Source organism: Cebidichthys violaceus, unplaced genomic scaffold, assembly GCF_023349555.1.
Source record: "Cebidichthys violaceus isolate CVI_PGR_0920_01 unplaced genomic scaffold, fCebVio1.0.p SCAF_53, whole genome shotgun sequence".
Taxonomy (NCBI): Eukaryota; Metazoa; Chordata; class Actinopteri; order Perciformes; family Stichaeidae; genus Cebidichthys; species Cebidichthys violaceus.
In genome coordinates, this window is record NW_027176739.1 from 453,258 (window position 1) to 479,097 (window position 25,840).

General features: G+C 41.0%; 4 protein-coding genes across 4 annotated transcripts; all 4 read left to right on the plus strand.

Annotated features, from left to right (window-relative positions):
- The first annotated feature begins 6,756 nt into the window (after positions 1–6,756).
- Positions 6,757–8,497, plus strand: LOC137888261 (olfactory receptor 2K2-like). The gene is made up of 3 exons (XM_068731622.1): positions 6,757–7,118; positions 7,747–7,973; positions 8,127–8,497. Exons 1-3 carry the CDS (start codon positions 6,757–6,759, stop codon positions 8,495–8,497), a joined length of 960 nt encoding a protein of 319 aa, XP_068587723.1.
- A 2,473-nt stretch (positions 8,498–10,970) lies between these two features.
- On the plus strand, positions 10,971–13,239 carry LOC137888262 (olfactory receptor 2K2-like). Its single transcript, XM_068731623.1, has 3 exons — positions 10,971–11,332; positions 12,510–12,736; positions 13,049–13,239. Exons 1-3 carry the CDS (start codon positions 10,971–10,973, stop codon positions 13,237–13,239), a joined length of 780 nt encoding a protein of 259 aa, XP_068587724.1.
- An 891-nt stretch (positions 13,240–14,130) lies between these two features.
- On the plus strand, positions 14,131–15,078 carry LOC137888314 (olfactory receptor 8G17-like). Its single transcript, XM_068731693.1, has one exon. The coding sequence runs from the start codon at positions 14,134–14,136 to the stop codon at positions 15,076–15,078; it is 945 nt and encodes a 314-aa protein (XP_068587794.1). The 5' UTR covers positions 14,131–14,133.
- Positions 15,079–20,587: 5,509 nt separating this feature from the next.
- On the plus strand, positions 20,588–21,535 carry LOC137888319 (olfactory receptor 52K1-like). The gene has a single exon (XM_068731697.1). It carries the CDS (start codon positions 20,591–20,593, stop codon positions 21,533–21,535), a length of 945 nt encoding a protein of 314 aa, XP_068587798.1. The 5' UTR covers positions 20,588–20,590.
- Positions 21,536–25,840: the final 4,305 nt, after the last annotated feature.

A 25,840-nucleotide genomic window follows, 5' to 3' on the forward strand; every position in this document is an offset into this window, starting at 1 on the left:
TTGTCTATGACACACACAACATTAAAAACATTCTTGTTAATGTGTTTTGTGATTTATTATGTCACCGAATGTTAAGGCTTGTACAGTAGCCCTGAACTTGCGTTACCTCATAATATGTTTTTGCATTCCCTTTGATCCACAGAGGAAGGCTGAACTGTATTATGTTACAGTGTTATGGAGTAGACCACCACAGTGTGAGTAGGAGTACCCTCAGCTGAAGCAGCTAGATAGATAACAAGTAGTTCTGTCCTGAGTTCTTTGTGATCGTGGCTGTGCTTTGGTTGTCATGATTATGGCTGTGTCACGTTGGTTTACAATGAGCGTAACTACATGCACTGGTTTCGACCTGGTTCTGTTAGCTGAGCATTGCACTGAAGCCATTTCAATCCCAACTCGTCAGATACAGAAGCACGGTCACAGTTTTGCAAGCTTAGGAGGGTATTCCAGAAGTCCCTCTCCCCAACAATGCTTTACAGCTGAGGGGTTCCCAGGAAGTATCTTAAAACTTGCATTGTCTCTACTGACCAACAGGGGCCGACTCTTCCGGATGCAAAAAGAAGTCTGATTGTATGGAAGTCCTCCCTGAGCCAGCCAAGCGCAAAAGGCATCTTTCTTCAGCTTCACGGCCTCCTTCACTGCTGTTGTCCACCAGCGGGTTCTTAGGTTGCCCCCCGGCATCGATGACCTTCTGACCATAACTCCGTATAGCGTCTATTGCGTCCACAATAGACGCTTTGCACCAAAAATTCTTCCAAAGGGGGGAGTTGAAGACATCGTGGACAGGGGCCTCAGCCATACGTTCCCAGGTCCCTCCAAGGTCTAGCTCCAGAAAGGGGCCCTGGTTTCCTATTTCCGGGCATGGTGTGACAAGTGAATTGCTCTTAGTCTGGCCCCTTCTCAGGGACCATATTATTGTGAGAGACCCTACCAGGAGCTATTACCCCCGACAACACAGCACCCAGGGTCCCTGGGGCACACAAACCTCCACCACATTAAGATTCATTTGATGGGAGAGTTATAAACTCAAAAGTAAGTTCATCCCAGCCGCATGTTATATATTAGCTATGTTTTTAATCTGTATTGCATTCACACTGACACAATAGATACTGTACAACATAAAGCATCCTGTAAATGGCAGCAGGCCTATGCAAACTAAGGTCCCTGGCTTTCTGTGAGTGGAGTTCATGGACACTTACATTAATTGGAGACTCTATATTGTCTGTTGGTGGGTCTGTCTGCAGGTGTATTGTGTATAATGATATAGTGACCTGTCCGGGTGTACCCAGCCTCATGCCCTGTGAGTGTTGTATAGGCTACAATGACCAGCAACCATGCACAGGATAAAAAGATAAAGATGAGCCAGGCTAGATAAGCTAGCCAAGAAAGGGATTTGGAAAACCTTCATACCTCACACCTAGAACTCAGTTTCTTTCCCCTTGTAGATGGTATAAAGCACAACTACACGACCAGAAACTAAAACAGCTGTCAGAATACTGCCCAATGAACAGGATTATAAATTTGATTGTCCAGGCTGAGGACTGGCATGACACTATAAACCAGTCAAACGTGGAATGGCGTAGTGAGTTTTGCAGTTTTGCATTGTGAAACTTTGTTATGAACAGCAAGCCAAAACAGATAAACTATAATTAAAAATAAAAACTGTTGCATGTTGGGAGCTCAGGGGACTGCACTGCCCCTTAATGGTCCACCAGTTTCGTCACTGTGTGTTCCAGTTGCCACAGCAGACAGTAATGAGCGTTAATGTTTCTCAAACAAATGTGAACATTAATGAGGTCCACTGTGAGCGGCTTCCGTACAAAACACTGATCAACAGTTTCAGATGGTAATTAGCCCTCTGGGAGCAAAGAGAGAGGCCCAGTAATAGATGTTTATCAGAGCTCAGAGGATAACTCTGCTTACAGGCACTAATGAAAGCCCCTGGGAACTACAGGGACTATCTTCACTGTCAAGGCACCATTAACCTTTGGCTGCTTAATTTCTAACATACTATTTTTTTGTCTACAGTAAGAAAACTAAGCAGTTACATGGCAGATTTTTAAAAAATGTGGACATTCATGGTCCTCAAACAACCCCGTCCACTAGTGCCATCGTTTAAACATTGAACATATCATGATCTAATTGACACACCCCCATGAAACTGAGCACACACACATTTTTGGCCTTCGATACATAACTTTTCTATCCAGATACTTTTGGTCTGAGGATTTGTTCTAACTTGGTGTCTTAGTTTGGGGAAGACTCTCTCCTGACAATGCCTCCATTAAAAGGGAACTGGTCCAGAAAGAAATGGGTTTCCTGAATTGGTGTGAAATAACTTGACAGAATCCTGACCTCAATCCCATCCAACACTTTTGGTATGAACTAGAACATTGAACTTGCAAGCCAAGCTAGCCAGAACACCATTGTTTCCAGAACACACACTTCTGTAGATTCAAAGAAAGTCTGCAGGCTGGAGTCTCTCATCTCTCAAGAGAGAGAGCCTCTCCCTGTCCATTGCCCCCTGAACGCCTCACTGCAGTGTTTAATTCTATTAACCTGCTGGTCATTGTGGTCATTGAGACACCCGGGAGCTCAGAGGCCTCCAGGACTCTCATTACAGCCCAATAATTATAACACAGACATACCACAACACACACAAGTTTCAATACCTTCCCACACAACTGAGATGAATCCACTCTGGTTGACAATATTGTAACTTAACTGAAAAATAAAGCAAGGCTTTATCGTACAGTGTTATTTTTGATAATCAATTCAATTAAATTTATTTTTGTATAGCCCAAAATCACAAATCAGCCTCAGATGGCTTTATATATATGTATATATATGTATGAATGCAGCTTTAAAGTTAACAGTAGTAAAAATACAAATTGAACGGTTTGTCCATTGGTCCAAAATCAAACAGTATCATCTTTAAATTGTGTGTCAATCTGACAATTAGACTATGACACATTTATTGTGTACACGTTGAAGTTTTGACTTGGTGGAAGTGCTAGCAAGAAAGTATTCAAACAGGGTGATTAGTCATGAATATTCGCTGCAAACTGTATTGTTTTACAGCCATAAGCTATTGAGAGAAGCTCTCGTAAAATTGTTGGATGGACCAATGGACAAATAGAAAACTGCACATAATAAAAGCATAATCAAAAGCATATTAGTTATTATAATGGAATGATTTGAAGGAGTGACAGATTGATGACATATTATGGTCACTGATGGAAAAATCAATATCTATGATAATATGTCCACCATCTACAGATTTATTGAGTAATGAGGTTTGAACTGTGGCATCATATTCTGCAAAGCTAACGTTCTGTGTGTGATCTCAGCAGAAAGGAATGGACGGTCCCTGCAGGGTTCCCATTTCCCTTTGGTTCTAACCACTAATGAACAACGCAACAATGCTGCAACAACAAGAAACAAACAATGAAACAGTGTTCCATTGCTTGTGGAAAGTTCTTAGACAACTGTCAAGCTACTGAACATGCTGCTGAATCAGTTGTACCAATCACATATCATTTCAATGGCGAGATAAATTCATGAAAAACTAACTACATTTTTTTCAGCACAGGGGTTTTCTGATGCCAACACAATTTAGACTACACTTTTCCGCTGCTCTGTGTTTTTTATGTAGCAAAGTAAAAGCTAAGGATGTTAGGGTCGAGTTGGCAATGGACTTGTGGCGCATCCAAGTATCACGCCAGAGAATTTGTGATAATCCCCGAAAGTAGGCTTGCAAATGGCTAGCTAACCACTAAGACACAACAAAATTAAATTCCACCTCATTTGACTGAGTAGCCTTGTCCTTCCCAACACATTCTCACTCCCATCTCGCAAAATGTCAACGTCTGGTCAGTGGCCCGACGCTTCAAACTATAACACTCTATGTACCCCTTTAAGCATGTCAGTTTCTCATTACAAGCACAGTGTCTTTTAGAATTAATCTTTAAATGAAACCGTATTCTCAGGAATTGTACAGTTTCTGTACAGTACGTGCATCCAGTCTCTTACCAAAATAAAATTCCAATGTTAGTTTTTAGGTGTACTTACTCAGGTTAGGTTTAGGCAACAAAAGTACTTGGATAGGCTTTGGAAAAGATCAAGGTTTTGGTTAAAATAAGTTTGTTACGTAACAAACATAAGGTAAAGTAAGTCACCATTGACTTGGTTTCACACAGGTCAAGAACAGCAGTCTCCTGGGGGACCCATCTAACCTCCCCTTCCACCCCTCTCCATCAGTTGCTCAGTCCATGTAATAATGATGCGGATGTAGCATTATTGCTTGTAGCAGTTTTAATAAACAATGAATTAATATCAAAGTATGTAACAATCATTAATAACAAAATTATGAATCATAAACCCATACATTAGTATAGAAACAATGATTGTACTCAGCTTCCATCATAAGACATCATAACTGAGGGAATTGAAAATAAGATTACACCCAATTTTGGAAAAATAGGGAAAACTTCAAAATGTTATATTAATCAATTAAATATTAATCTCAGGGACTACCACCATAACTAAACTACTGAACAGAAAACTAAATACTAAAGGAATAAATAAAGAATATGATGAAGAGTACAATGAATAACTATGTTTTTACATTACATTTTCACCCTTCAGCGCCAAAGTCCAGAGTCAAAGTGTAGAAGAGAAGTAAATGGTGAATGGACTTGTACTTGTACAGCGCCTTTCTACTCCTTCCAACCACTCAAAGCGCTTTTACACTACATGTCATTCACCCATTCACACCCATTCATACACTGATGACAGGGGCTACCATTCAAGGTGCCACCTGCCCATCAGAACTAACGTATCATTCACACCCGATGGCACAGCCGTTGGGAGCCATTTGGGGTTAAGTGTCTTGCCCAAGGACACATCAACATGAACTGGAGTAGCCCTTCTTCTGATTGAGGGACGACCCGCTCTACCTTCTGAGCCACAGTCGCCACAAATGCCCTTTTGACGTCTTCTTCTTTATCTCTTGAGAAAGGCAGTTTATGGCGGGAACATCACCTCTCCCATCCTAATAACTATCTTTCTTATTTAATTTAACCTTACTTTACATAATCAATACTAGTTACTTACATAGTATATGTAATTCTTCCATATTTGAAAGCTGGGCTATCTCAGCTGTAGAACGGTAACAAACTGTTTGATATAAATCACTGACAAACATCAGTGCTTTGGATAGCTAAACATTGCAGGCAGAACAATCCAGTTTAAATGGCAGGAAACTAAAACAATTAAACAGAGTTGGCTATCAAGAACTGAATATGGGCGTTCGCTCTGAAGTTAACCAACAAGTTCAAACTTTAAAACTCTTATCCTCTCTGCTATTGTCAGTTGTCAACGAACCGATGCGACCCACCTACACCTCCAGTCTCAATTATATTCAGAGCCCATACTGTTCCTCATCCCATCATCTGATCTTCAGCAACTTCCTTCACCACCACCACCACCATCTGCACCAGTGTCTAGACTCCAGGGGGGAACATTCCTGATCTACATTACATTACATTACATTACAGTCATTTAGCAGACGCTTTTATCCAAAGCGACTTACAATAAGTGCATTCAACATTGGTAATCAAATCTAACTACTGCATCACTACCCCCTTTAATATACTATGTCATGATGGAGTCTAATCGCCAAAAACTATTCATTTATTAATCTTATCATGCATGTGTAATAAAATATCACTCTAAATGAAACAAGCTACCACCCAACTCTTGCGTTTAATAAGATGCCTTATCCAAACCTGATTAACATGCAACTGTTGTGGCTAAAAGCTAAAGTAGAACCGAACCTGTTATTATGGCGATATAAGGTGATCAACTTCAGGTGGGACCGTGGTGACGCCCGGATGGACTACAGGTTAAAACGCCAACCATGAACCATAACGCCTCCCCTCATTTCCTGACATCACTCTGCTGTCGGCTATCGAGTAGACGCATTCAAAATATATATATATTTGAAATAAGAAAATCAATAAAGGCGGCTCAACAAGTAGCTCTAGGTGGAGTGACCCCAGGTCAAAACTATGAAGATTGTCATATATATATATATATATATATATATCCCATATAATCACTAAAGTTTTAAGATTCTGAAAAATAGAAACCAAACAATTCTTTATGGTCAGCTTTGTGTTTGAAATCAAACTGTTTTGTGTGGAAATAAAGGATTTACTCCAAGGAAGTACGTTTTAAAAGCAAAAGTTCAGTCTTAGTGCCAGCTACTGGGATTGAGGTGCCAATGGCAACGTTGACTGTGACGGGATTGGAGTTACTAATGGACACACAACACAAAGTAAAATTATTAAAAGGGAACACACTCTCCTCATCTAGTCAGAGTATGATCAGCTCTGAAGAGAAGACAGGAGGGCAGAAAAGGCTTCTTTAGGCTCAACACAAAAACCTTAATATTGCTGTGATCTTTAGACATTAATCTTTAGTTCTTTTATTTGTCTGTTTGATGAAATATTGAATTGGTCTTAGACGTCTGTCAGTTGTTTTATTGCAGGTACTTCTTTGTGATCTGTTTCATTCAGTTAAGAATTACAAGGAAAGACAAATCTCACAAACTTTTTAGTTCACATTTTACAACGCTGTTCATGAGTTTATTGTAACGTGTGGTTATAAATCTGAAATTATTATCACGTGAAAAGATGGTTTTAATAAACTCTCATCTTTTACAGAACCCCACTGTTTTGGATGGAGAACATAACAATGGTGACACCTCTCAAACAGCCTATCGTGTTCCACCTGGAGGGCTTCTATGTACCACCAGGCTATGGCGCCTTCTTGTTCTTCCTGGCTCTGTTTTACTACATTGTAATGCTGTTGGCAAATGGTGTGGTGCTGTGTGTTATTGTCATGGACAAGAACCTGCACAGACCCATGTTCGTTATGGTTTGTAACCTTGTGGTCTGTGATCTGCTGGGGGCCACGGCGGTGCTGCCTCGTCTTATGATGCACTTCTTGATGGGCCAGAAGAAGATCGCCTACATCCCGGCCATCACCCAGGCCTTCTCTGTGCACATGTACGGCGCCGCAGTGCAGACTGTTCTGGCTGTCATGGCGTATGACAGGTATAGAAACGCATCAGCACATCAAGAAAATGAGACAGTCAAGCCTTTTACTGTCATGCATAAATAGAACAGGTTGATTCTGATGACTTGAGTGTTTCAACAGTTTAAAGTTTTCAGCTGTTTACTGTCATGTCAGGCTGATGTTTTTTTAGTTCTGTTGATTTCTTACTAGAGTTGTAAAACGTTGTTAATGGACTGCTGCAAGTCAGCACACCTTTCTCCTCCTCCCAGTCTGTATCTAAAGATAAGAAAGGTCTTAGATTTTATTGTATTCATACATTGTGTCTTATGAATAATGGCTCAATGTTTATTAACCTTTGCTCAAAATTCACAAGAAATAGTATATTTGCCATGGATGGCTTTCTTGTGTAAGGGCCTGTGTCCACATAGCACCGTTTTCTGAGAGCCAGCGTCTTTATTAATTTGTTCCCAATGAGCACAGAGCGTGTGCGGCCGCATGAGTCTGCCTAAAGAAAAGCTGCTGTGTCCAGCCTATATAAGGGCATCTTCAGGATAGTTTTCGTGCATGCAGAAACAGATACAAACAGTTTGCCATGCTAAAATGAATCTGTAACTGGAAAAAGCTAAGGATGTTTTTTATGTCTTTGACAGTGCTCTCCCTCTGCAGGTACATTGCTGTGTGTGAACCACTCAGGTATCACGCCATCATGACACCGGCTCGGCTACACTCCTGCTGCGGCCTGGCCTGGTTCATCGCTGTGCTGCTTATTGCTGTGCTCTTCATCTTCCACATGAATGCCCCGCTGTGTGGCAATGTCATCCAACATGTCTACTGCAGCAACCGTGCTATCCTGAACCTGGCCTGCAGTCCCACCCCCATAAACAACATCTATGGTAAGTGCATTAATTTAGAATAACAGAACAAACATATGATATGTTGTTGAACGTTGGCCCTTATCAAGAGGGGTTGAGCAAATTCAGCATGTTGCACTGTTTTCATGATACCTAACTAACAAAATATTTGTACATTTTTTGTATCTTTTCTAGGTCTGTTCATCTACTGGTTTGTGAATACAAGCATCTTCCTCATCATTGCTTATTCCTACTCCAGAATCCTGCATGCTTGTGTAAAACATGGCAGAGCTGACAGCGGTATCTGCAGTAAGACCTTTCAGACGTGTGCACCCCACCTTGTTGTTTATGTACTCTACCAAATAGCTACACTGGTCATAGTTATAAGTCACAGGTTCCCCTCACTCTCACAAAATATCAAGAAGTTCTTCAGCATCCTGTTTATCATTATTCCACCAGCTATGAACCCCATCATATATGGACTGGTCAGTAAAGAGATACGAGCTAGCATTATCAAGCATTTTACCAATTTACATGTCCATCGGAAAAAAATGATAGGAGTTTAACTTCTTAAGGTCATTGTGTCCCTGATAATTGATTTCAAACCCATTTTACTTGTAAAGTTTTCAATAACTTAGCACACTCAATACGAGAGATTATTTAGGTTTTAGGAATACAAGTGGTCCAGTTTTCAGACTTATCACCAGTAATTCACAACCTTTAAAATGTTGTCAGTTTTTCACAGAAGATCTAATGAAGCTGGAATTTAGTTTGTGTTACTCAAAACATCGATATTTACAAGAACTAAACAACAACATATTTCTTAAACTACATGACTTTCCAAACGTTTTCCAAATAAAATATTGAAAACTATCAACGTTTCTGGATTATCTTGATGTAAGAGGTGCAAAACAAACACACAGATTATTATTGTTGTTATTTCAGTTAAATTCGGCAGTGCAGGTGGAAACACAGCTAAGTGAATAAATGGACTTGACAGGAACAATCTGAGTTGTGTACATGTTTTCTGTGGGATAGCCACCTGCTCATCCTGGGAGAGGGGTCCCTCCTCAGCTGCTATCCCTGAATTTTTCCTCCTTAAAGTGTTTTTTGGGGAGATTTTCCTTTTCCAATGCTAGGGTCTAAAGACAGAGGATGTCATATGTTTTAGAGATTGTGAAGCCCTCTGTGGCAAATTTGTGATTGGTATTTGTGGTATTGCTATTGGATCCTATCCAGAACTCCCTTGACAGAACAGCTGACCATTATGGACCCAGCAACCACAGGAGCAGCTACGCTATCCGGTCAAAACACTCTGCTGGAGGAAATGAGAAGATCACAGAGATCCATTGCATCTGAGATTTCCCAGATTGGCTGTATCGTGCAGGAACTAGCTCTGACAGTCAAGTCTCCACCGGTTCCAGCACCCGCACTATTCCCTCCAGTCCTCGCTCTGCCGGTCCGAGAATCCCCCGTGCTGTCTCCTGATCCCTATGACGGAAGTGCCAGGGCTTCCTGTTTCTATGCCAACGGGTATTTGACCGTCAGCCTCAGACTTTTGCATTGGTTCCCTACATGGTCAGATTACTGCGGGGAAGAGCTTTGGACTGGGCCATGAGTACATTAAGTATTGATCAGCCTAATACAGTGTTTTTGTGGACTTTGTGGAGGATCTGAGGAGGCTTTTTGACCCCCCCGGTGAACTACGATGATGCAGCCGGAGCGCTGTCTGAATACGGGGAACCGGAGTTGGCCGGACCACCGAGTGTTCCGCTACACTCGCTTGGCCCTGTCTCAGGCGGAGAAGGCGCTGAGCCGCAGAAACTCCAGTTCCTGCCGCCCTGAGCCGTTAATATCCGGACCCGGCCGCCGCTGCCTCCGAGCCGCAGCGGGTTCCTGCCACCTCTGAGCCGCAGAGACCTCCAGTTCCCGCCGTTGCCGCCTCCGAGCCGCACAGACCTCCTCCAGTCCCAGCCGCTGCCGCCTCCGAGTCACAGCGACCTCATCCAGTCCCGGCCGCTGCCGCCTCCGAGGAGGGGACCGAGTACTGAACCTTGGGGGACACCTTGAGAGACTGATACTAATTAACTGTTCACAGTTGGAGAGGTATGATTTGAACCAGGAGAGAATTATGGCAATTTAAGGTGATCAACTTCAGGTGGGACCATCGTGACTCCCTGATGGACTACAGGTTAAAATGCCAACCATGAATCACAACGCCTCCCCTCATTTCCTGGCATCGCTCTGCTGTCAGCTATCAAATAGAGTTATAAAATGAAATATATATTTGGAATAAGTTTATTTCTGTGAAGAAATCAATGAAGGCGGCTCAACAAGTAGCTCTAGGTGGAGTGACCCCAGGTCAAAACTATGAAGATTGTCACATGATCCCATATAATCACTAAAGTTTTAAGTTTCTGAAAAATAGAAACCAAACAATTCTTTATGGTCAGCTTTGTGTTTGAAATCAAACTGTTTTGTGTGGAAATAAAGGATTTACTCCAAGGAAGTACGTTTTAAAAGCAAAAGTTCAGTCTTAGTGCCAGCTACTGGGATTGAGGTGCCAATGGCAACGTTGACTGTGACGGGATTGGAGTTACTAATGGACACACAACACAAAGTAAAATTATTAAAAGGGAACACACTCTCCTCATCTAGTCAGAGTATGATCAGCTCTGAAGAGAAGACAGGAGGGCAGAAAAGGCTTCTTTAGGCTCAACACAAAAACCTTAATATTGCTGTGATCTTTAGACATTAATCTTTAGTTCTTTTATTTGTCTGTTTGATGAAATATTGAATTGGTCTTAGACGTCTGTCAGTTGTTTTATTGCAGGTACTTCTTTGTGATCTGTTTCATTCAGTTAAGAATTACAAGGAAAGACAAATCTCACAAACTTTTTAGTTCACATTTTACAACGCTGTTCATGAGTTTATTGTAACGTGTGGTTATAAATCTGAAATTATTATCACGTGAAAAGATGGTTTTAATAAACTCTCATCTTTTACAGAACCCCACTGTTTTGGATGGAGAACATAACAATGGTGACACCTCTCAAACAGCCTATCGTGTTCCACCTGGAGGGCTTCTATGTACCACCAGGCTATGGCGCCTTCTTGTTCTTCCTGGCTCTGTTTTACTACATTGTAATGCTGTTGGCAAATGGTGTGGTGCTGTGTGTTATTGTCATGGACAAGAACCTGCACAGACCCATGTTCGTTATGGTTTGTAACCTTGTGGTCTGTGATCTGCTGGGGGCCACGGCGGTGCTGCCTCGTCTTATGATGCACTTCTTGATGGGCCAGAAGAAGATCGCCTACATCCCGGCCATCACCCAGGCCTTCTCTGTGCACATGTACGGCGCCGCAGTGCAGACTGTTCTGGCTGTCATGGCGTATGACAGGTATAGAAATGCATCAGCACATCAAGAAAATGAGACAGTCAAGCCTTTTACTGTCATGCATAAATAGAACAGGTTGATTCTGATGACTTGAGTGTTTCAACAGTTTAAAGTTTTCAGCTGTTTACTGTCATGTCAGGCTGATGTTTTTTTAGTTCTGCTGATTTCTTACTAGAGTTGTAAAACGTTGTTAATGGACTGCTGCAAGTCAGCACACCTTTCTCCTCCTCCCAGTCTGTATCTAAAGATAAGAAAGGTCTTAGTTTCTAAAAAGTGCTCTTCTAGGGAGTGTTTTTTTCTCCTTTATTCACTTTTTCTCATACATTGTCTTTTATGAATATTGGCTAAATGTTTATCAACCTTTGCCCAAAATTGTGGATGGCTTTCTCATGTAAGGGCCTGTGTCCACATATCGTCTTTTTCTGAGCGCCAGCAAAATGTTTCAATTGTTCCCAATGAGGACAAAAAGTATGCGGCCGCCTGGAGAAAAGGCGCTGACCGCTACGCCTTTTTTGTGAGGCTGCTCCAAGCGCTTCAAGTTTAATATCTTTTCAGAAAAGTGCTGGTGACGTCACTGTAGTAAATGGAGCAGAAGCTTGTTTTGTCCGTGTCTGTCTGTTCTGAACTCTATATTTCGGACAGACACTATCATAACAAAAACCAAAAAGCCAATTTAGGAGCAGATCGGCCGGGCGGAATCTGAATGTTGCTGGTGAATGTTGTGCTTTCATGACCATACGCCTCGTCTCTCCTTGCACTATTGTTACGTCTGTCAGATTGATTGTTGAAAAGCTCATCTATACGAAGTAGGAAGCAGACATCCTCTGATGATCATGGGGCAAAAACTATAGAAAACAAATATATAGTAGCCCAGATAGATAATGAAATGAACAGGAGTGACGATAGTCCACCACACAACAGTGGTTAGAGTGGTGATATGTTGTCATGATATTGTTGTCATAGAAATACAGAAAAAAGCGCCAGAATTTGCAGCCATGAACTATAGTGGCTTTATGTTTGTATGTGTGCAAAGCCTATATAAGGGCATCTTTAGGATATTTTTCGTCCAACAGAAACAGATACGAACAGTTTGCCATGCTAAGAGCCTGTTAAAATGAATCTGTAACTGGAAAAAGCTATGTATGTTTTTTATGTCTTTGACAGTGCTCTCCCTCTGCAGGTACATTGCTGTGTGTGAACCACTCAGGTATCACGCCATCATGACACCGGCTCGGCTACACTCCTGCTGCGGCCTGGCCTGGTTCATCGCTGTGCTGCTTATTGCTGTGCTCTTCATCTTCCACATGAATGCCCCGCTGTGTGGCAATGTCATCCAACATGTCTACTGCAGCAACCGTGCTATCCTGAACCTGGCCTGCAGTCCCACCCCCATAAACAACATCTATGGTAAGTGCATTAATTTAGAATAACAATAACGTTGTTGAACGTTGGCCCTTATCAAGAGGTGTTGAGCAAATTCAGCATGTTGCACTGTTTTCATGATACCTAACTAACAAAATATTTGTACATTTTTTGTATCTTTTCTAGGTCTGTCCATGTCCTGGTCTTTGAATACAAGCATCTTCCTCATCATTGCTTTTTCCTACTCTAGAATCCTGCATGCTTCTGTAAAACATGGCAGAGCTGACAGCGGTATCTGCAGTAAGACCTTTCAGACGTGTGCACCCCACCTTGTTGTTTATGTACTCTACCAAATAGCTTCAGTTGTCCTAATTGTAAGTGCCAGGTTCCCCTCACTCTCACAAAATATCAAGAAGTTCTTCAGCATCCTGTTTATCATTATTCCACCAGCTATGAACCCCATCATATATGGACTGGTCAGTAAAGAGATACGTGCTAGCATCATCAAGCATTTTACCAATTTACATACAAAAATGATAGGAGTTTAACTTCTTAAGGTCATTGTGTCCCTGATAATTGATTTCAAACCCATTTTACTTGTAACGTTTTCAATAACTTATTTAGGTTTTAAGCATACAAGTGGTCCAGTTTCTTTTCCCCATGTCTCCTGTCTGTAGCTACTAACAACTTTAAAATAAATAACATACTGTATGTTATCTTTGTTTTGATTTCTGAGACTTATCACTGGTAATTCACAACCTTTTAAATGTTGTCAGTGTTTGTATTACTCAAAGCATCGTTATATTACATAAGAACAATTTAACAGCAACACGTTTCTCTAACTACATGACTTTCTAGATGTTTTACAAATAAAATATTAAAACCCGTTAACAACAATGTCTGGAATATCCTGGTGTACGAGCTGAAAAAAAAAGCAATGATTATTGTTGTTGTTATTTCAGTTAAATTCGGCACTACAAGTGAAAACAGTTAAGTGAATAAACAGATTACATTTTGAAAATAAGGAAAAGCCCAATGTGCAACGAACATTACTTCTTGACTCTTGACTTAACTTGCAGCCAGCTTGTTGACATTTGCAGAGTTCTTTCTTAATATGTTGCATCACACATTATCTGACGTAATGATGACTAATCCCCTCTAGGTTAACATTGTGTCCATAAAACTTTGCTGCAGAGGAGCTGTTGATGGGTGGAGGTGGATAGTGTCAGCAGTGATTGGGGAGGCGAAGATGAAAGATTGAGAAACAATCTGACACTTTAAGGTGTCATTACTTATCTGCAAGCAACTGTTTCCTCTGATTTCTGATCAATGTCAAATCAAGTATATTCACTCCTGTAGCTTTTATTGTAAGTAATAAGATAGAATCTCTGACATTGAGAATACAAGGACATTCTCTGTAACCATTTTGTTGTTTCAGGTCGATGGAAAACTACACTTATAACAGCCCCACGCTCCAGCTGGAAGCTTTGAATGTTTCAAAAGAGTCTGTCTACCCTGTCTTTCTCTTATTCTTGTTCTCCTACTTGTTTATAATGGTCGCAAATGTGAGCATTGTTGTTCTGATTCTCATTGACAAGAACCTTCACCAGCCCATGTATCTCCTTTTCTGCAACCTGCCCTTCAATGATATACTTGGGAATTCTATCCTGTTACCTCGTTTGCTTATAGACATGTTGAGACCTCCCTCTGAGCTCTTCATCAGTTATTACGAATGTGTGGTCCAAGCCTTCGCCACACACATGTTTGGTACCACTAGTCACACAGTGCTCATGATTATGGCCTTTGACAGATATGTGGCCATCAGTAATCCCTTGAGATATAATACGATAATGACCAGCAAAATGGTGATGAAGCTGACAGTTTCTGCCTGGGGAGTGGCCTTTGTTTTGGTCGGGATTCTACTCGGTCTGACCATACGACTGAAGAGATGTAGGACTCTGATCACAAGTCCTTCCTGTGACAACGCCTCACTGTTTAAACTCTCCTGTGAGAGTGTGTTGATTAATAATATCTATGGACTCACTTTCACTGTAGTCCTGCTCACAAGTTCTATAGGCTGCATGGTGATCACTTATACAAAGATCACAGTAGTCTGTCTCACCAGTAATAGCAAGTCTTTGAACAGTAAAGCCTTGAAGACCTGCAGCACTCATCTGGTAGTGTATCTGGTCATAGTGTTATGTGGAATGTCTAACATAGCTCTCCATCGCTTCCCTCAGTACTCAGAATACAGAAAACTCAGCAGCATTTTGTTTCATATTGTTCCTGGTAGCCTCAACCCCATCATTTATGGAGTGCAATCAAAAGAGATACGTAATTTTTTGTTCAAGTTATTTCAGTCCAAGAAAGTTTTGCCATCATTGTAAAGTTGTTTTATTTTGGTCTCTACTGTGCTTCATTTTTGTCCCTTGTAATTGTATAAGCACTTTAAGCACATATTTCTGCTATTATTAGTTTTACTACCGTTAATACTACTCTAATTATATGTAACACTTTTGTCATATGGATTGACTTATGTTGTAAATTTGTAACATTGTTCATTCTGTACTCGTACCATTTATTGCACTTCTGCCCCTCCTGGTAGACGGATCCCTCCTCAGTTGCTCTCCCTTTAATTCTTTTTGGGGAGGGAGATTTTCCTCTTCCGATGCGAGGGTCCAAGGACAGAGGATGTTGAATGCTGTAAAGTTTGTAAAGCCGTCTGTGGCAAATTTGTGATATTAGGCTAATCAAATAAAACTGAATTGAAAAACATTTTTATTAGAATGTATGATAACTTTTTATATTTCCCTACAGCTTAGTAATAAGTGGTGACCTCTGACAACTGTCCTAAAAGGAAACTACAAATGCAAGGACCTTGTGCAATCTGTCATTTCTGTAACAAAACAAACAGATATATAGGCAGCTGAGACGTGACAGGGTTCTAGATTGTGGTTGAGACCAAAGCACCTTATTGAGTTAACAAAACAAATCTTGGACATTGCTCTCCTCTGCTTCTTAGCAACCTTCAGCAATGAGTACACTAATGATTTTTTTTCTGATACAAGGCCTAGAGCACAATGACCTAACTATGAAATGCAAATCAAAGGACACCCACTGCTCCTATCATTATTATCAATAGTCAAATTTCTATTCCTCTTATTGTTAGTAGTAGGCTTTTATTAGTGCTACTACTGCTATTACTGCTCTCTTTATATGTACCGTTTCTGTCATTTGGATTCACTATGATAAAGATAAAGATATATGTAGGATGTACTTCCTGAGGCAGCTGAAGAAATTCAACCTGCCAAAGACAATGATGGTGCACTTCTACACAGCCATTGTTGAGTCCACCCTCTGCTCCTCCCTCATGGTCTGGTACGCTGCAGCCACAGCCAAGGACAAGGGCACGCTGCAGCGCCTCATTCGCTCTGCTAAGAGGGTGATTGGCTGCAATTTGCCATCTCTCCATGACTTGTTTGCTTCCAGGACCCTGAAGCGAGCAAGAAAGATTGTAGCCGACCCCTCTCACCCTGGACATAAACTGTTTGTGCCCCTTCCATCTGGTAGGAGGCTGCAGTCCATCAGGACCAAGACCTCACGCCACATGAACAGTTTTTTCCCATCATCAGTTGGGTTCATTAATAAAGCCGGGACCTCCACTGACTCTGTCATCCCCAGGACAATTTCCCATCGATACACTCCCCTGCACACCCCTTCATATTTAAATACACTTGACACTTTTACACTTTTACATTACACTACATTGCACATAGAAACGGCCATTTTTGGAGTTATAATGGATAGTAATAAGGGAACTCCAAAATCAGCCATTTCTCCTACAATTGTATGGGCCAACCATATAGGCCAATAATCCCAACCCAGATGGCCCTTTTGTAGTCGAAATGGCTGTTTTGGATCTATAAAGGATAGTCATAAAGGTATTTTTAATCCCATATATCCAAAGCCATATCTCCACTGTGCTGTATGCAAGGAGGCTGAAACGTATGAGGGGACATACCTGGGAACAGCCCACCAAATGAGCAAAGTTTCAAGCAAATCGGAGGACCTCAAATCCTCCGTCAAATCAGGCAAATCATCGCTTTCAGTTTATTTCACTGAGAATTAAAAAAAACGAACTTTCTCCAATCCTTTTCATTTTCATACCATTTGATCTAGACTTTGATGAGATACTACAGCCAAAGGTTCAGCCTCCCAGCCCAAAGGATTTTGGAGATATTTAGACCGAAAATGGAAGATTTTTACTAAATTAGATTTTCTCACCATTTAATCTATGGGAAATTTGGGAATTTTCCTGAAAATTTCAGCTTCATTGCCCATTGTCTTGTAGGGTTTCTAGGCCAAATAAAGTCACATTTACTAACTTACTATGAAAAGACTGTGAGGAATTTTCCGAAGATTTTCTCACCATTTAATCAATGGGAAAATTGGGAATTTCGCTGAAAATTTCAGCCTCCTTGCCCATTGTCTTCTCGGGGTTTCTAGGCCAAAAAAGGCAAAATGCCATCAATTTCAATCCAAAAAATTTACGGAATTTCCCATTTATGTTCTCACCATGGAATCTATGGGTAAAGGAGATATTACAGTCCACACCAAGCAAGTTTCATGAGGCTAGCACCCCAAATTGTGACATCTTGGCATCTACACCATATATGGTGTACATTGATTTCAATGAGCTAAACCCTCCAAACCTAATACACAGGGTTTATGGCTTCATAACAACACAGACACCAAGTTTCGTGAGGCTAGCACCTGCAATTGTACTAAAAGGTACTGGTACAGTCAGAACAATAAGTGCCATTCGGGTTGGGATAAATGGCTTACATGACAGGCCCTTACAATTGTAGTAGAAATGGCCATTTTTGGAGTTGTAAGGGAACTAATCCTTATAAATCAAAAACGGACATTTCTTCTACATTTGTATGGACCGATTATGTAGGCAAATAATCCCAACCCAAATGTCCTTTCCGTAGTCGAAATGGCTGATTTTAGATTTATAAGGGATAGTCATAAAAGCACTTTTAATCCCATCTGTCCCAAGCAATATCTCCAGTGTTCTCTGGAATAGGAGGCTGACACTTGGGAAGGGGCATTCCTGGGAACAGTCCTCTAAGTGTGCAGAGTTTCAAGTAATTCGGAGGACTTCAAATTTTCAGGCAAATCTATGCCTCGGGCTTATTTGACTGAGAATTCAAAAAAATGTACTTTCTCCAATCCTTTTCATTTTCATACCATTGGATCTAGACTATGAGGAGATAGTACAGTTAAAATCAGCCTCCCAGCCCAAAGGGTTTTGGAGATATTAGAGGCCCAAAATTGGCAAAAATTGGCAAAATGCCAAAAAGTTCTAGATAGAATTTCCCAAATCCATTCACACCATTGAATCTATTGGTAAAGAGAGAATTGCAATCCAAATATTAGCTTTGTAGCCCAAAGGGCAGTGGAGATATTGTTTGTGAGGGATGGGATTAAAAGGGCCATTTGGGTTGGGATAATTGGCCTACATGACCGGCCCATAGAAATGTAGTAGAAATGGCCGTTTTTGAGTTATAAGGATTAGCTTCCTTACAACTCCAGAAACAGCCATTTCTCCTACATTTTGGATGGGCTGGTCATGTATGCCAATAATCCCAACCCAAATGGCCCTTTCGTAGTCGGAATGGCCGTTTTCGAGTTCCCTTAGGACTATTCCTTATAACTCCAAAAACGGCCATTTCTCCTACAGTTGTACGGGCTGACCATCAAGTCCAAAAATCCCAACCAATTTGGCCCTTTTATTCCCATTCCCCCCAAACAATATCTCCAGTTTGCTCTGGAATAGGAAGCTAAGACTTGGGAAGGGGCATACCTGGGAACAGCCCAACAAGTGAGCAGAGTTTCAAGCAAATCGGAGGACTTCGAATTTTCAGTCAAATCTTGACTGAGAATTCAAAAATATTCACTTTCTCCAATCCTTTTCATACCGTTGGATCTAGAGTACGAGGAGATAATACAGTCAAAAATTTCACCCTCTCAGCCCAAAGGGTTTTGGAGATATAAGAGGCCCAAAATTGGCAAAAAAAATTGGCAAAATGCCAAACATTTCTAGATGGAATTTCCCAAATCCATTCACACCATTGAATCTATGGGTAAATAGAGTATTGCTGTCCAAATATCAGCTTCGTAGTCCAAAGGACAGTGGAGATATTGTTTGGGGGGAATGGGATTAAAAGGGCCATTTGGGTTGGGATAATTGGCCTACATGACCGGCCCAAAGAAATGTATTAGAAATGGCCATTTTTGAGTTATAAGGATTAAGTTCACTTACAACTCCAAAAACGGCCATTTCTTCTACATTTTGGATGGGCCGGTCATGTAGGCCAATAATTCCATGCAATATGGCCCAATTGTGCCCATTCGTCCCCGATGGGTCGGGAACAATTAAGACTTCTTTTCTGGGATTCCAAATTGTCCCTTTTGTTCCCATACCTCCCTAACTATTCATAGCACCTAGTACCAGTGCTTGGGCTCTCACTTAGGCAAGTTATCACAACCCAAATGGCCCAATTGTTCTCATTACGTTTCAAGGCGGGACATCGAACGGTTGAGGAGATATCGCAGTTTAAAATATCGATCCGGCATCCCCCCAATTCATCCCATCTCTCCCCACAAAAGGCCTTTTTTCTCACATTTGGCCCCCCAAAAGTCCCAATTGTGCCAATTACGCCCCACCAAATGGCACAAGTGTGCACATTCAGCCAGCCCTAACTACAAAACTGAGCCAGCCCTAACTATAAATCTGAGCCAGCCTAAACTACAAACCTGAGCCAGCCCTAACTACAAACCTGAGCCAGCCCTAACTATAAGCGTTATCAAAGAGGAAAATCTTCAGCCTACCCTTAAATGTGGTGTGTCTGCCTCCCGCACTGAAACTGGAAGCTGGTTTCACAAAAGAGGAGTTTAGTAGCTAAAGGCTCTGGCTCTTGTTCTACTTTTTGAGACTCTAGGAACCAGAAGTAACCCTGCATTCTGTGAGTGCAGCTCTCTAGTAGGGTAATAGGGTACTATAAGCTCCTTAAGATATGATGGTGCCTGACCAAGCAGGGCTTTGTTGGTTAGAAGGATTTTAAATCATATTATTGATTTTACAGGGAGCAGTGCAGATAAGCCAATACAGGAGTAATAGGATTTCTTAGTTTTTGTTAGTACATATGCTGCAGCATTCTGAATCACCTGGAGAAATTTAAGAGACTTATTAGACCAGCCCGATAATAAGGAATTGCAGTAATCTAGACTGGAAGTAACAAATGCGTGAAACAATTATTCTGGATTGAGTTTTGCAATGTTACACAGGTAAAAAAAAAGGCAGTCCTTGGAATGTGTTTTATTTGGGAGTTAATGGACATATCCTGATCAAGAATAGCAAAGATAGAAGCTGATAAACAATCAGAAGAATGCTTTAGTTTAGAAAGTATGAAAATGCCGAGTGAGCATTGAACATACCTTCTTGACTCTGAGAATGTAAACAGAACTTCAAAGCAGCTTGTTGACATTTGCAGAGTTCTTTCTTAATGTTGCATCACACATTATCTGATGTAATGATGACTAATCCCACCTATAATAAAATTGTGTCTATAAAACTTTGCTGCAGAGGATCTGTTAATGAGTGGAGGTGGATAGTGTCAGCAGTGATTGGGGAGGCGAAGATGAAAGATTGAGAAACAATCTGACACTTTAAGGTGTCATTACTTATCTGCAAGCAACTGTTTCCTCATAATTTCTGATCAAGCTCAAATGAAGTATATTCACTCCTGTAGCTTTTTTGTAAGTAATAAGATAGAATCTCTGACATTAAGAATACAAGGACATTCTCTGTAACCATTTTGTTGTTTCAGGTTGATGGAAAACTACACTTATAACAGCCCCACGCTCCAGCTGGAAGCTTTGAATGTTTCAAAAGAGTCTGTCTACCCTGTCTTTCTCTTGTTCTTGTTCTCCTACTTGTTTATAATTGTCGCAAATGTGAGCATTGCTGTTCTGATTTTCATTGACAAGAACCTTCACCAGCCCATGTATCTCCTTTTCTGCAACCTGCCCTTCAATGATATACTTGGGAATTCTATCCTGTTACCTCGTTTGCTTATAGACATGTTGAGGCCTCCCTCTGAGCTCTTCATCAGTTATTACGAATGTGTGGTCCAAGCTTTCACCACACACATGTTTGGTACCACTAGTAACACAGTGCTCATGATTATGGCCTTTGACAGATATGTGGCCATCAGTAATCCCTTGCGATATAATACGATAATGACCAGCAAAATGGTGATGAAGCTGACAGTTTCTGCCTGGGGAGTGGCCTTTGCTTTGGTCGGGATTCTACTCGGTCTGACCATACGACTGAACAGGTGTAGGACTATGATCAGAAATCCTTCCTGTGACAACGCCTCACTGTTTAAACTCTCCTGTGAGAGTGTGTTGATTAATAATATCTATGGCCTCACTTTCACAGTAGTCCTGCTCACAAGTTCTATAGGCTGCATGGTGATCACTTATACAAAGATCACAGTAGTCTGTCTCACCAGTAATAGCAAGTCTTTGAACAGTAAAGCCTTGAAGACCTGCAGCACTCATCTGGTAGTGTTTCTGGTCATAGTGTTATGTGGAATGTCTAACATAGCTCTCCATCGCTTCCCTCAGTACTCAGAATACAGAAAACTCAGCAGTATTTTGTTTCATATTGTTCCTGGTAGCCTCAACCCCATCATTTATGGAGTGCAGTCAAAAGAGATACGTAATTTTTTGTTCAAGTTATTTCAGTCCAAGAAAGTTTTGCCATCATTGTAAAGTTGTTTTATTTTGGTCTCTACTGTGCTTCATTTTTGTCCCTTGTAATTGTATAAGCACTTTAAGCACATATTTCTGCTATTATTAGTTTTACTACCGTTAATACTACTCTAATTATATGTAACACTTTTGTCATATGGATTGAGTTATGTTGTACATTTGTAACATTGTTCATTCTGTACTCATACCATTTATTGCACTTCTGCTCCTCCTGGTAGACGGATCCCTCCTCAGTTGCTCTCCCTTTAATTCTTTTTGGGGAGGGAGATTTTCCTCTTCCGATGCGAGGGTCCAAGGACAGAGGATGTTGAATGCTGTAAAGTTTGTAAAGCCGTCTGTGGCAAATTTGTGATATTAGGCTAATCAAATAAAACTGAATTGAAAAACATTTTTATTAGAATGTATGATTACTTTTTATATTTCCATACAGCTTAGTAATAAGTGGTGACCTCTGACAACTGTCCTAAAAGGAAACTACAAATGCAAGGACCTTGTGCAATCTGTCATTTCTGTAAGAAAACAAACAGATATATAGGCAGCTGAGACGTGACAGGGTTCTAGATTGTGGTTGAGACCAAAGCACCTTATTGAGTTAACAAAACAAATCTTGGACATTGCTCTCCTCTGCTTCTTAGCAACCTTCAGCAATGAGTACACTAATGATTTTTTTCTGATACAAGGCCTAGAGCACAATGACCTAACTATGAAAAGCAAATCAAAGGACACCCACTGCTCCTATCATTATTATCAATAGTCAAATTTCTATTCCTCTTATTGTTAGTAGTAGGCTTTTATTAGTGCTACTACTGCTATTACTGCTCTCTTTATATGTACCGTTTCTGTCATTTGGATTCACTATGATAAAGATAAAGATATATGTAGGATGTACTTCATGAGGCAGCTGAAGAAATTCAACCTGCCAAAGACAATGATGGTGCACTTCTACACAGCCATTGTTGAGTCCACCCTCTGCTCCTCCCTCATGGTCTGGTACGCTGCAGCCACAGCCAAGGACAAGGGCACGCTGCAGCGCCTCATTCGCTCTGCTAAGAGGGTGATTGGCTGCAATTTGCCATCTCTCCATGACTTGTTTGCTTCCAGGACCCTGAAGCGAGCAAGAAAGATTGTAGCCGACCCCTCTCACCCTGGACATAAACTGTTTGTGCCCCTTCCATCTGGTAGGAGGCTGCAGTCCATCAGGACCAAGACCTCACGCCACATGAACAGTTTTTTCCCATCATCAATTGGGTTCATTAAAAAAGCCCTGGACCTCCACTGACTCTGTCATCCCCAGGACAATTTCCCACCGATACACTCCCCTGCACATCCCTTCATATTTAAATAAACTTGACACTTTTACACTTTTACATTACACTACATTGCACTTGCATTTGAGAGTTTTGGGGTAGGACTATTGGCCTACATGACCGGCAAAAAATCCAAAATGTAGTAGAAACGGCCATTTTTGGAGTTATAATGGATAGTAATAAGGGAACTCCAAAATCAGCCATTTCTCCTACAATTGTATGGGCCAACCATATAGGCCAATAATCCCAACCCAGATGGCCCTTTTTTAGTCGAAATGGCTGTTTTGGATCTATAAGGGATAGTCATAAAGGTATTTTTAATCCCATATGTCCCAAGCCATATCTCCACTGTGCTGTATGCAAGGAGGCTGAAACGTATGAGGGGACATACCTGGGAACAGCCCACCAAGTGAGCAAAATTTCAAGCAAATCGGAGGACCTCAAATCCTCCGTCAAATCAGGCAAATCATCGCTTTCAGTTTATTTCACTGAGAATTAAAAAAAAAAAACTTTCTCCAATCCTTTTCATTTTCATACCATTTGATCTAGACTTTGATGAGATACTACAGCCAAAGGTTCAGCCTCCCAGCCCAAAGGATTTTGGAGATATTTAGACCGAAATTGGAAGATTTTTACTAAATTAGATTTTCTCATCATTTAATCTTTGGGGAATTTGGGAATTTTGCTGAAAATTTCAGCTTCATTGCCCATTGTCTTGTAGGGTTTCTAGGCCAAATAAAGTCACATTTACTAACTTACTATGAAAAGACTGTGAGGAATTTTCCGAAGATTTTCTCACCATTTAATCAATGGGAAAATTGGGAATTTTGCTGAAAATTTCAGCCTCCTTGCCCATTGTCTTCTAGGGGTTTCTAGGCCAAAAAAAAGCAAAATGCCATCAATTTCAATCCAAAAAATGTACGGAATTTTCCATTTATGTTCTCACCATGGAATATATGGGTAAAGGTGGTATTACAGTCCACACAAAGCAAGTTTCATGAGGCTAGCACCTCAAATTGTGACATCTTGGCATCTACACCATATATGGTGCACATTAATTTCAATGAGCTAAACCCTCCAAACCTAATACACAGGGTTTAAGGCTTCATAACAACGCAGATATCAAGTTTTGTGAGGCTAGCACCTGCAATTGTACTAAAAGGTACTGGTACAGTCAGAACAATAAGTGCCATTCGGGTTGGGATAAATGGCTTACATGACAGGCCCTTACAATTGTAGTAGAAATGGCCATTTTTGGAGTTGTAAGGGAACTAATCCTTATAAATCAAAAACAGCCATTTCTTCTACATTTGTATGGACCGATTATGTCGGCAAATAATCCCAACCCAAATGTCCTTTCCGTAGTCGAAATGGCTGATTTTAGATTTATAAGGGATAGTCATAAAAGCACTTTTAATCCCATCTGTCCCAAGCAATATCTCCAGTGTTCTCTGGAATAGGAGGCTGAAACTTGGGAAGGGGCATTCCTGGGAACAGTCCTCTAAGTGTGCAGAGTTTCAAGTAATTCGGAGGACTTCAAATTTTCAGGCAAATCTATGCCTCGGGGTTATTTGACTGAGAATTCAAAAAAATGTACTTTCTCCAATCCTTTTCATTTTCATACCATTGGATCTAGACTATGAGGAGATAGTACAGTCAAAATTAGCCTCCCAGCCCAAAGGGTTTTGGAGATATTAGAGGCCCAAAATTGGCAAAATGCCAAAAAGTTCTAGATAGAATTTCCCAAATCCATCACACCATTGAATCTATTGGTAAAGAGAGAATTGCAGTACAAATATTAGCTTTGTAGCCCAAAGGACAGTGGAGATATTGTTTGTGAGGGATGGGATTAAAAGGGCCATTTGGGTTGGGATAATTGGCCTACATGACCGGCCCATAGAAATGTAGTAGAAATGGCCGTTTTTGAGTTTTAAGGATTAGCTCCATTACAACTCCAAAAACGGCCATTTCTCCTACATTTGTACGGGCTGACCATCAAGTCCAAAAATCCCAACCATTTTGGCCCTTTTATTCCCATTTCCTCCAAACAATTTCTCCAGTTTGCTCTGGAATAGGAAGCTAAAACTTGGGAAGGGGCATACCTGGGAACAGTCCAACAAGTGAGCAGAGTTTCAAGCAAATCGGAGGACTTCGAATTTTCAGTCAAATCTTGACTGAGAATTCAAAAATATTCACTTTCTCCAATCCTTTTCATACCGTTGGATCTAGACTACGAGGAGATAATACAGTAAAAAGTTCAGCCTCTCAGCCCAAAGGGTTTTGGAGATATTAGAGGCCCAAAATTGGCAAAAAAAATTGGCAAAATGCCAAACATTTCTAGATGGAATTTCCCAAATCCATTCACACCAGTGAATCTATGGGTAAATAGAGTATTGCTGTCCAAATATCAGCTTCGTAGTCCAAAGGACAGTGGAGATATTGTTTGGGGGGAATGGGATTAAAAGGGCCATTTGGGTTGGGATAATTGGCCTACATGACCGGCCCAAAGAAATGTATTAGAAATGGCCGTTTTTGAGTTATAAGGATTAAGTTCACTTACAACTCCAAAAACGGCCATTTCTTCTACATTTTGGATGGGCCGGTCATGTAGGCCAATAATTCCATGCAATATGGCCCAATTGTGCCCATTCGTCCCCGATGGGTCGGGAACAATTAAGACTTCTTTTCTGGGATTCTAAAATTGTCCCTTTTGTTCCCATACCTCCCTAACTATTCATAGCACCTAGTACCAGTGCTTGGGCTCTCACTTAGGCAAGTTATCACAACCCAATTGGCCCAATTGTTCTCATTACGTTTCAAAGCGGGATATTGAACGGTTGAGGAGATATCGCAGTTTAAAATATCGATCCGGCATCCCGCACAGCCGCCCCCGAATAGGCCCAATTCATCCCATCTCTCCCCACAAAAGGCCTTTTTTCTCACATTTGGCCCCCCAAAAGTCCCAATTGTGCCAATTACACCCCACCAAATGGCACAA

Coding starts and splice junctions, on each gene's coding strand:
- LOC137888261 (XM_068731622.1), top strand. CDS start 6,757: ATGGTGACACCTCTCAAACAGCCTATCGTGTTCCACCTGGAGGGCTTC. Junction 7,119..7,746: donor GCTGTCATGGCGTATGACAG/GTATAGAAACGC, acceptor CTCCCTCTGCAG/GTACATTGCTGTGTGTGAAC. Junction 7,974..8,126: donor CCCCATAAACAACATCTATG/GTAAGTGCATTA, acceptor TATCTTTTCTAG/GTCTGTTCATCTACTGGTTT.
- LOC137888319 (XM_068731697.1), top strand. CDS start 20,591: ATGGAAAACTACACTTATAACAGCCCCACGCTCCAGCTGGAAGCTTTG.
- LOC137888314 (XM_068731693.1), top strand. CDS start 14,134: ATGGAAAACTACACTTATAACAGCCCCACGCTCCAGCTGGAAGCTTTG.
- LOC137888262 (XM_068731623.1), top strand. CDS start 10,971: ATGGTGACACCTCTCAAACAGCCTATCGTGTTCCACCTGGAGGGCTTC. Junction 11,333..12,509: donor GCTGTCATGGCGTATGACAG/GTATAGAAATGC, acceptor CTCCCTCTGCAG/GTACATTGCTGTGTGTGAAC. Junction 12,737..13,048: donor CCCCATAAACAACATCTATG/GTAAGTGCATTA, acceptor TCTACCAAATAG/CTTCAGTTGTCCTAATTGTA.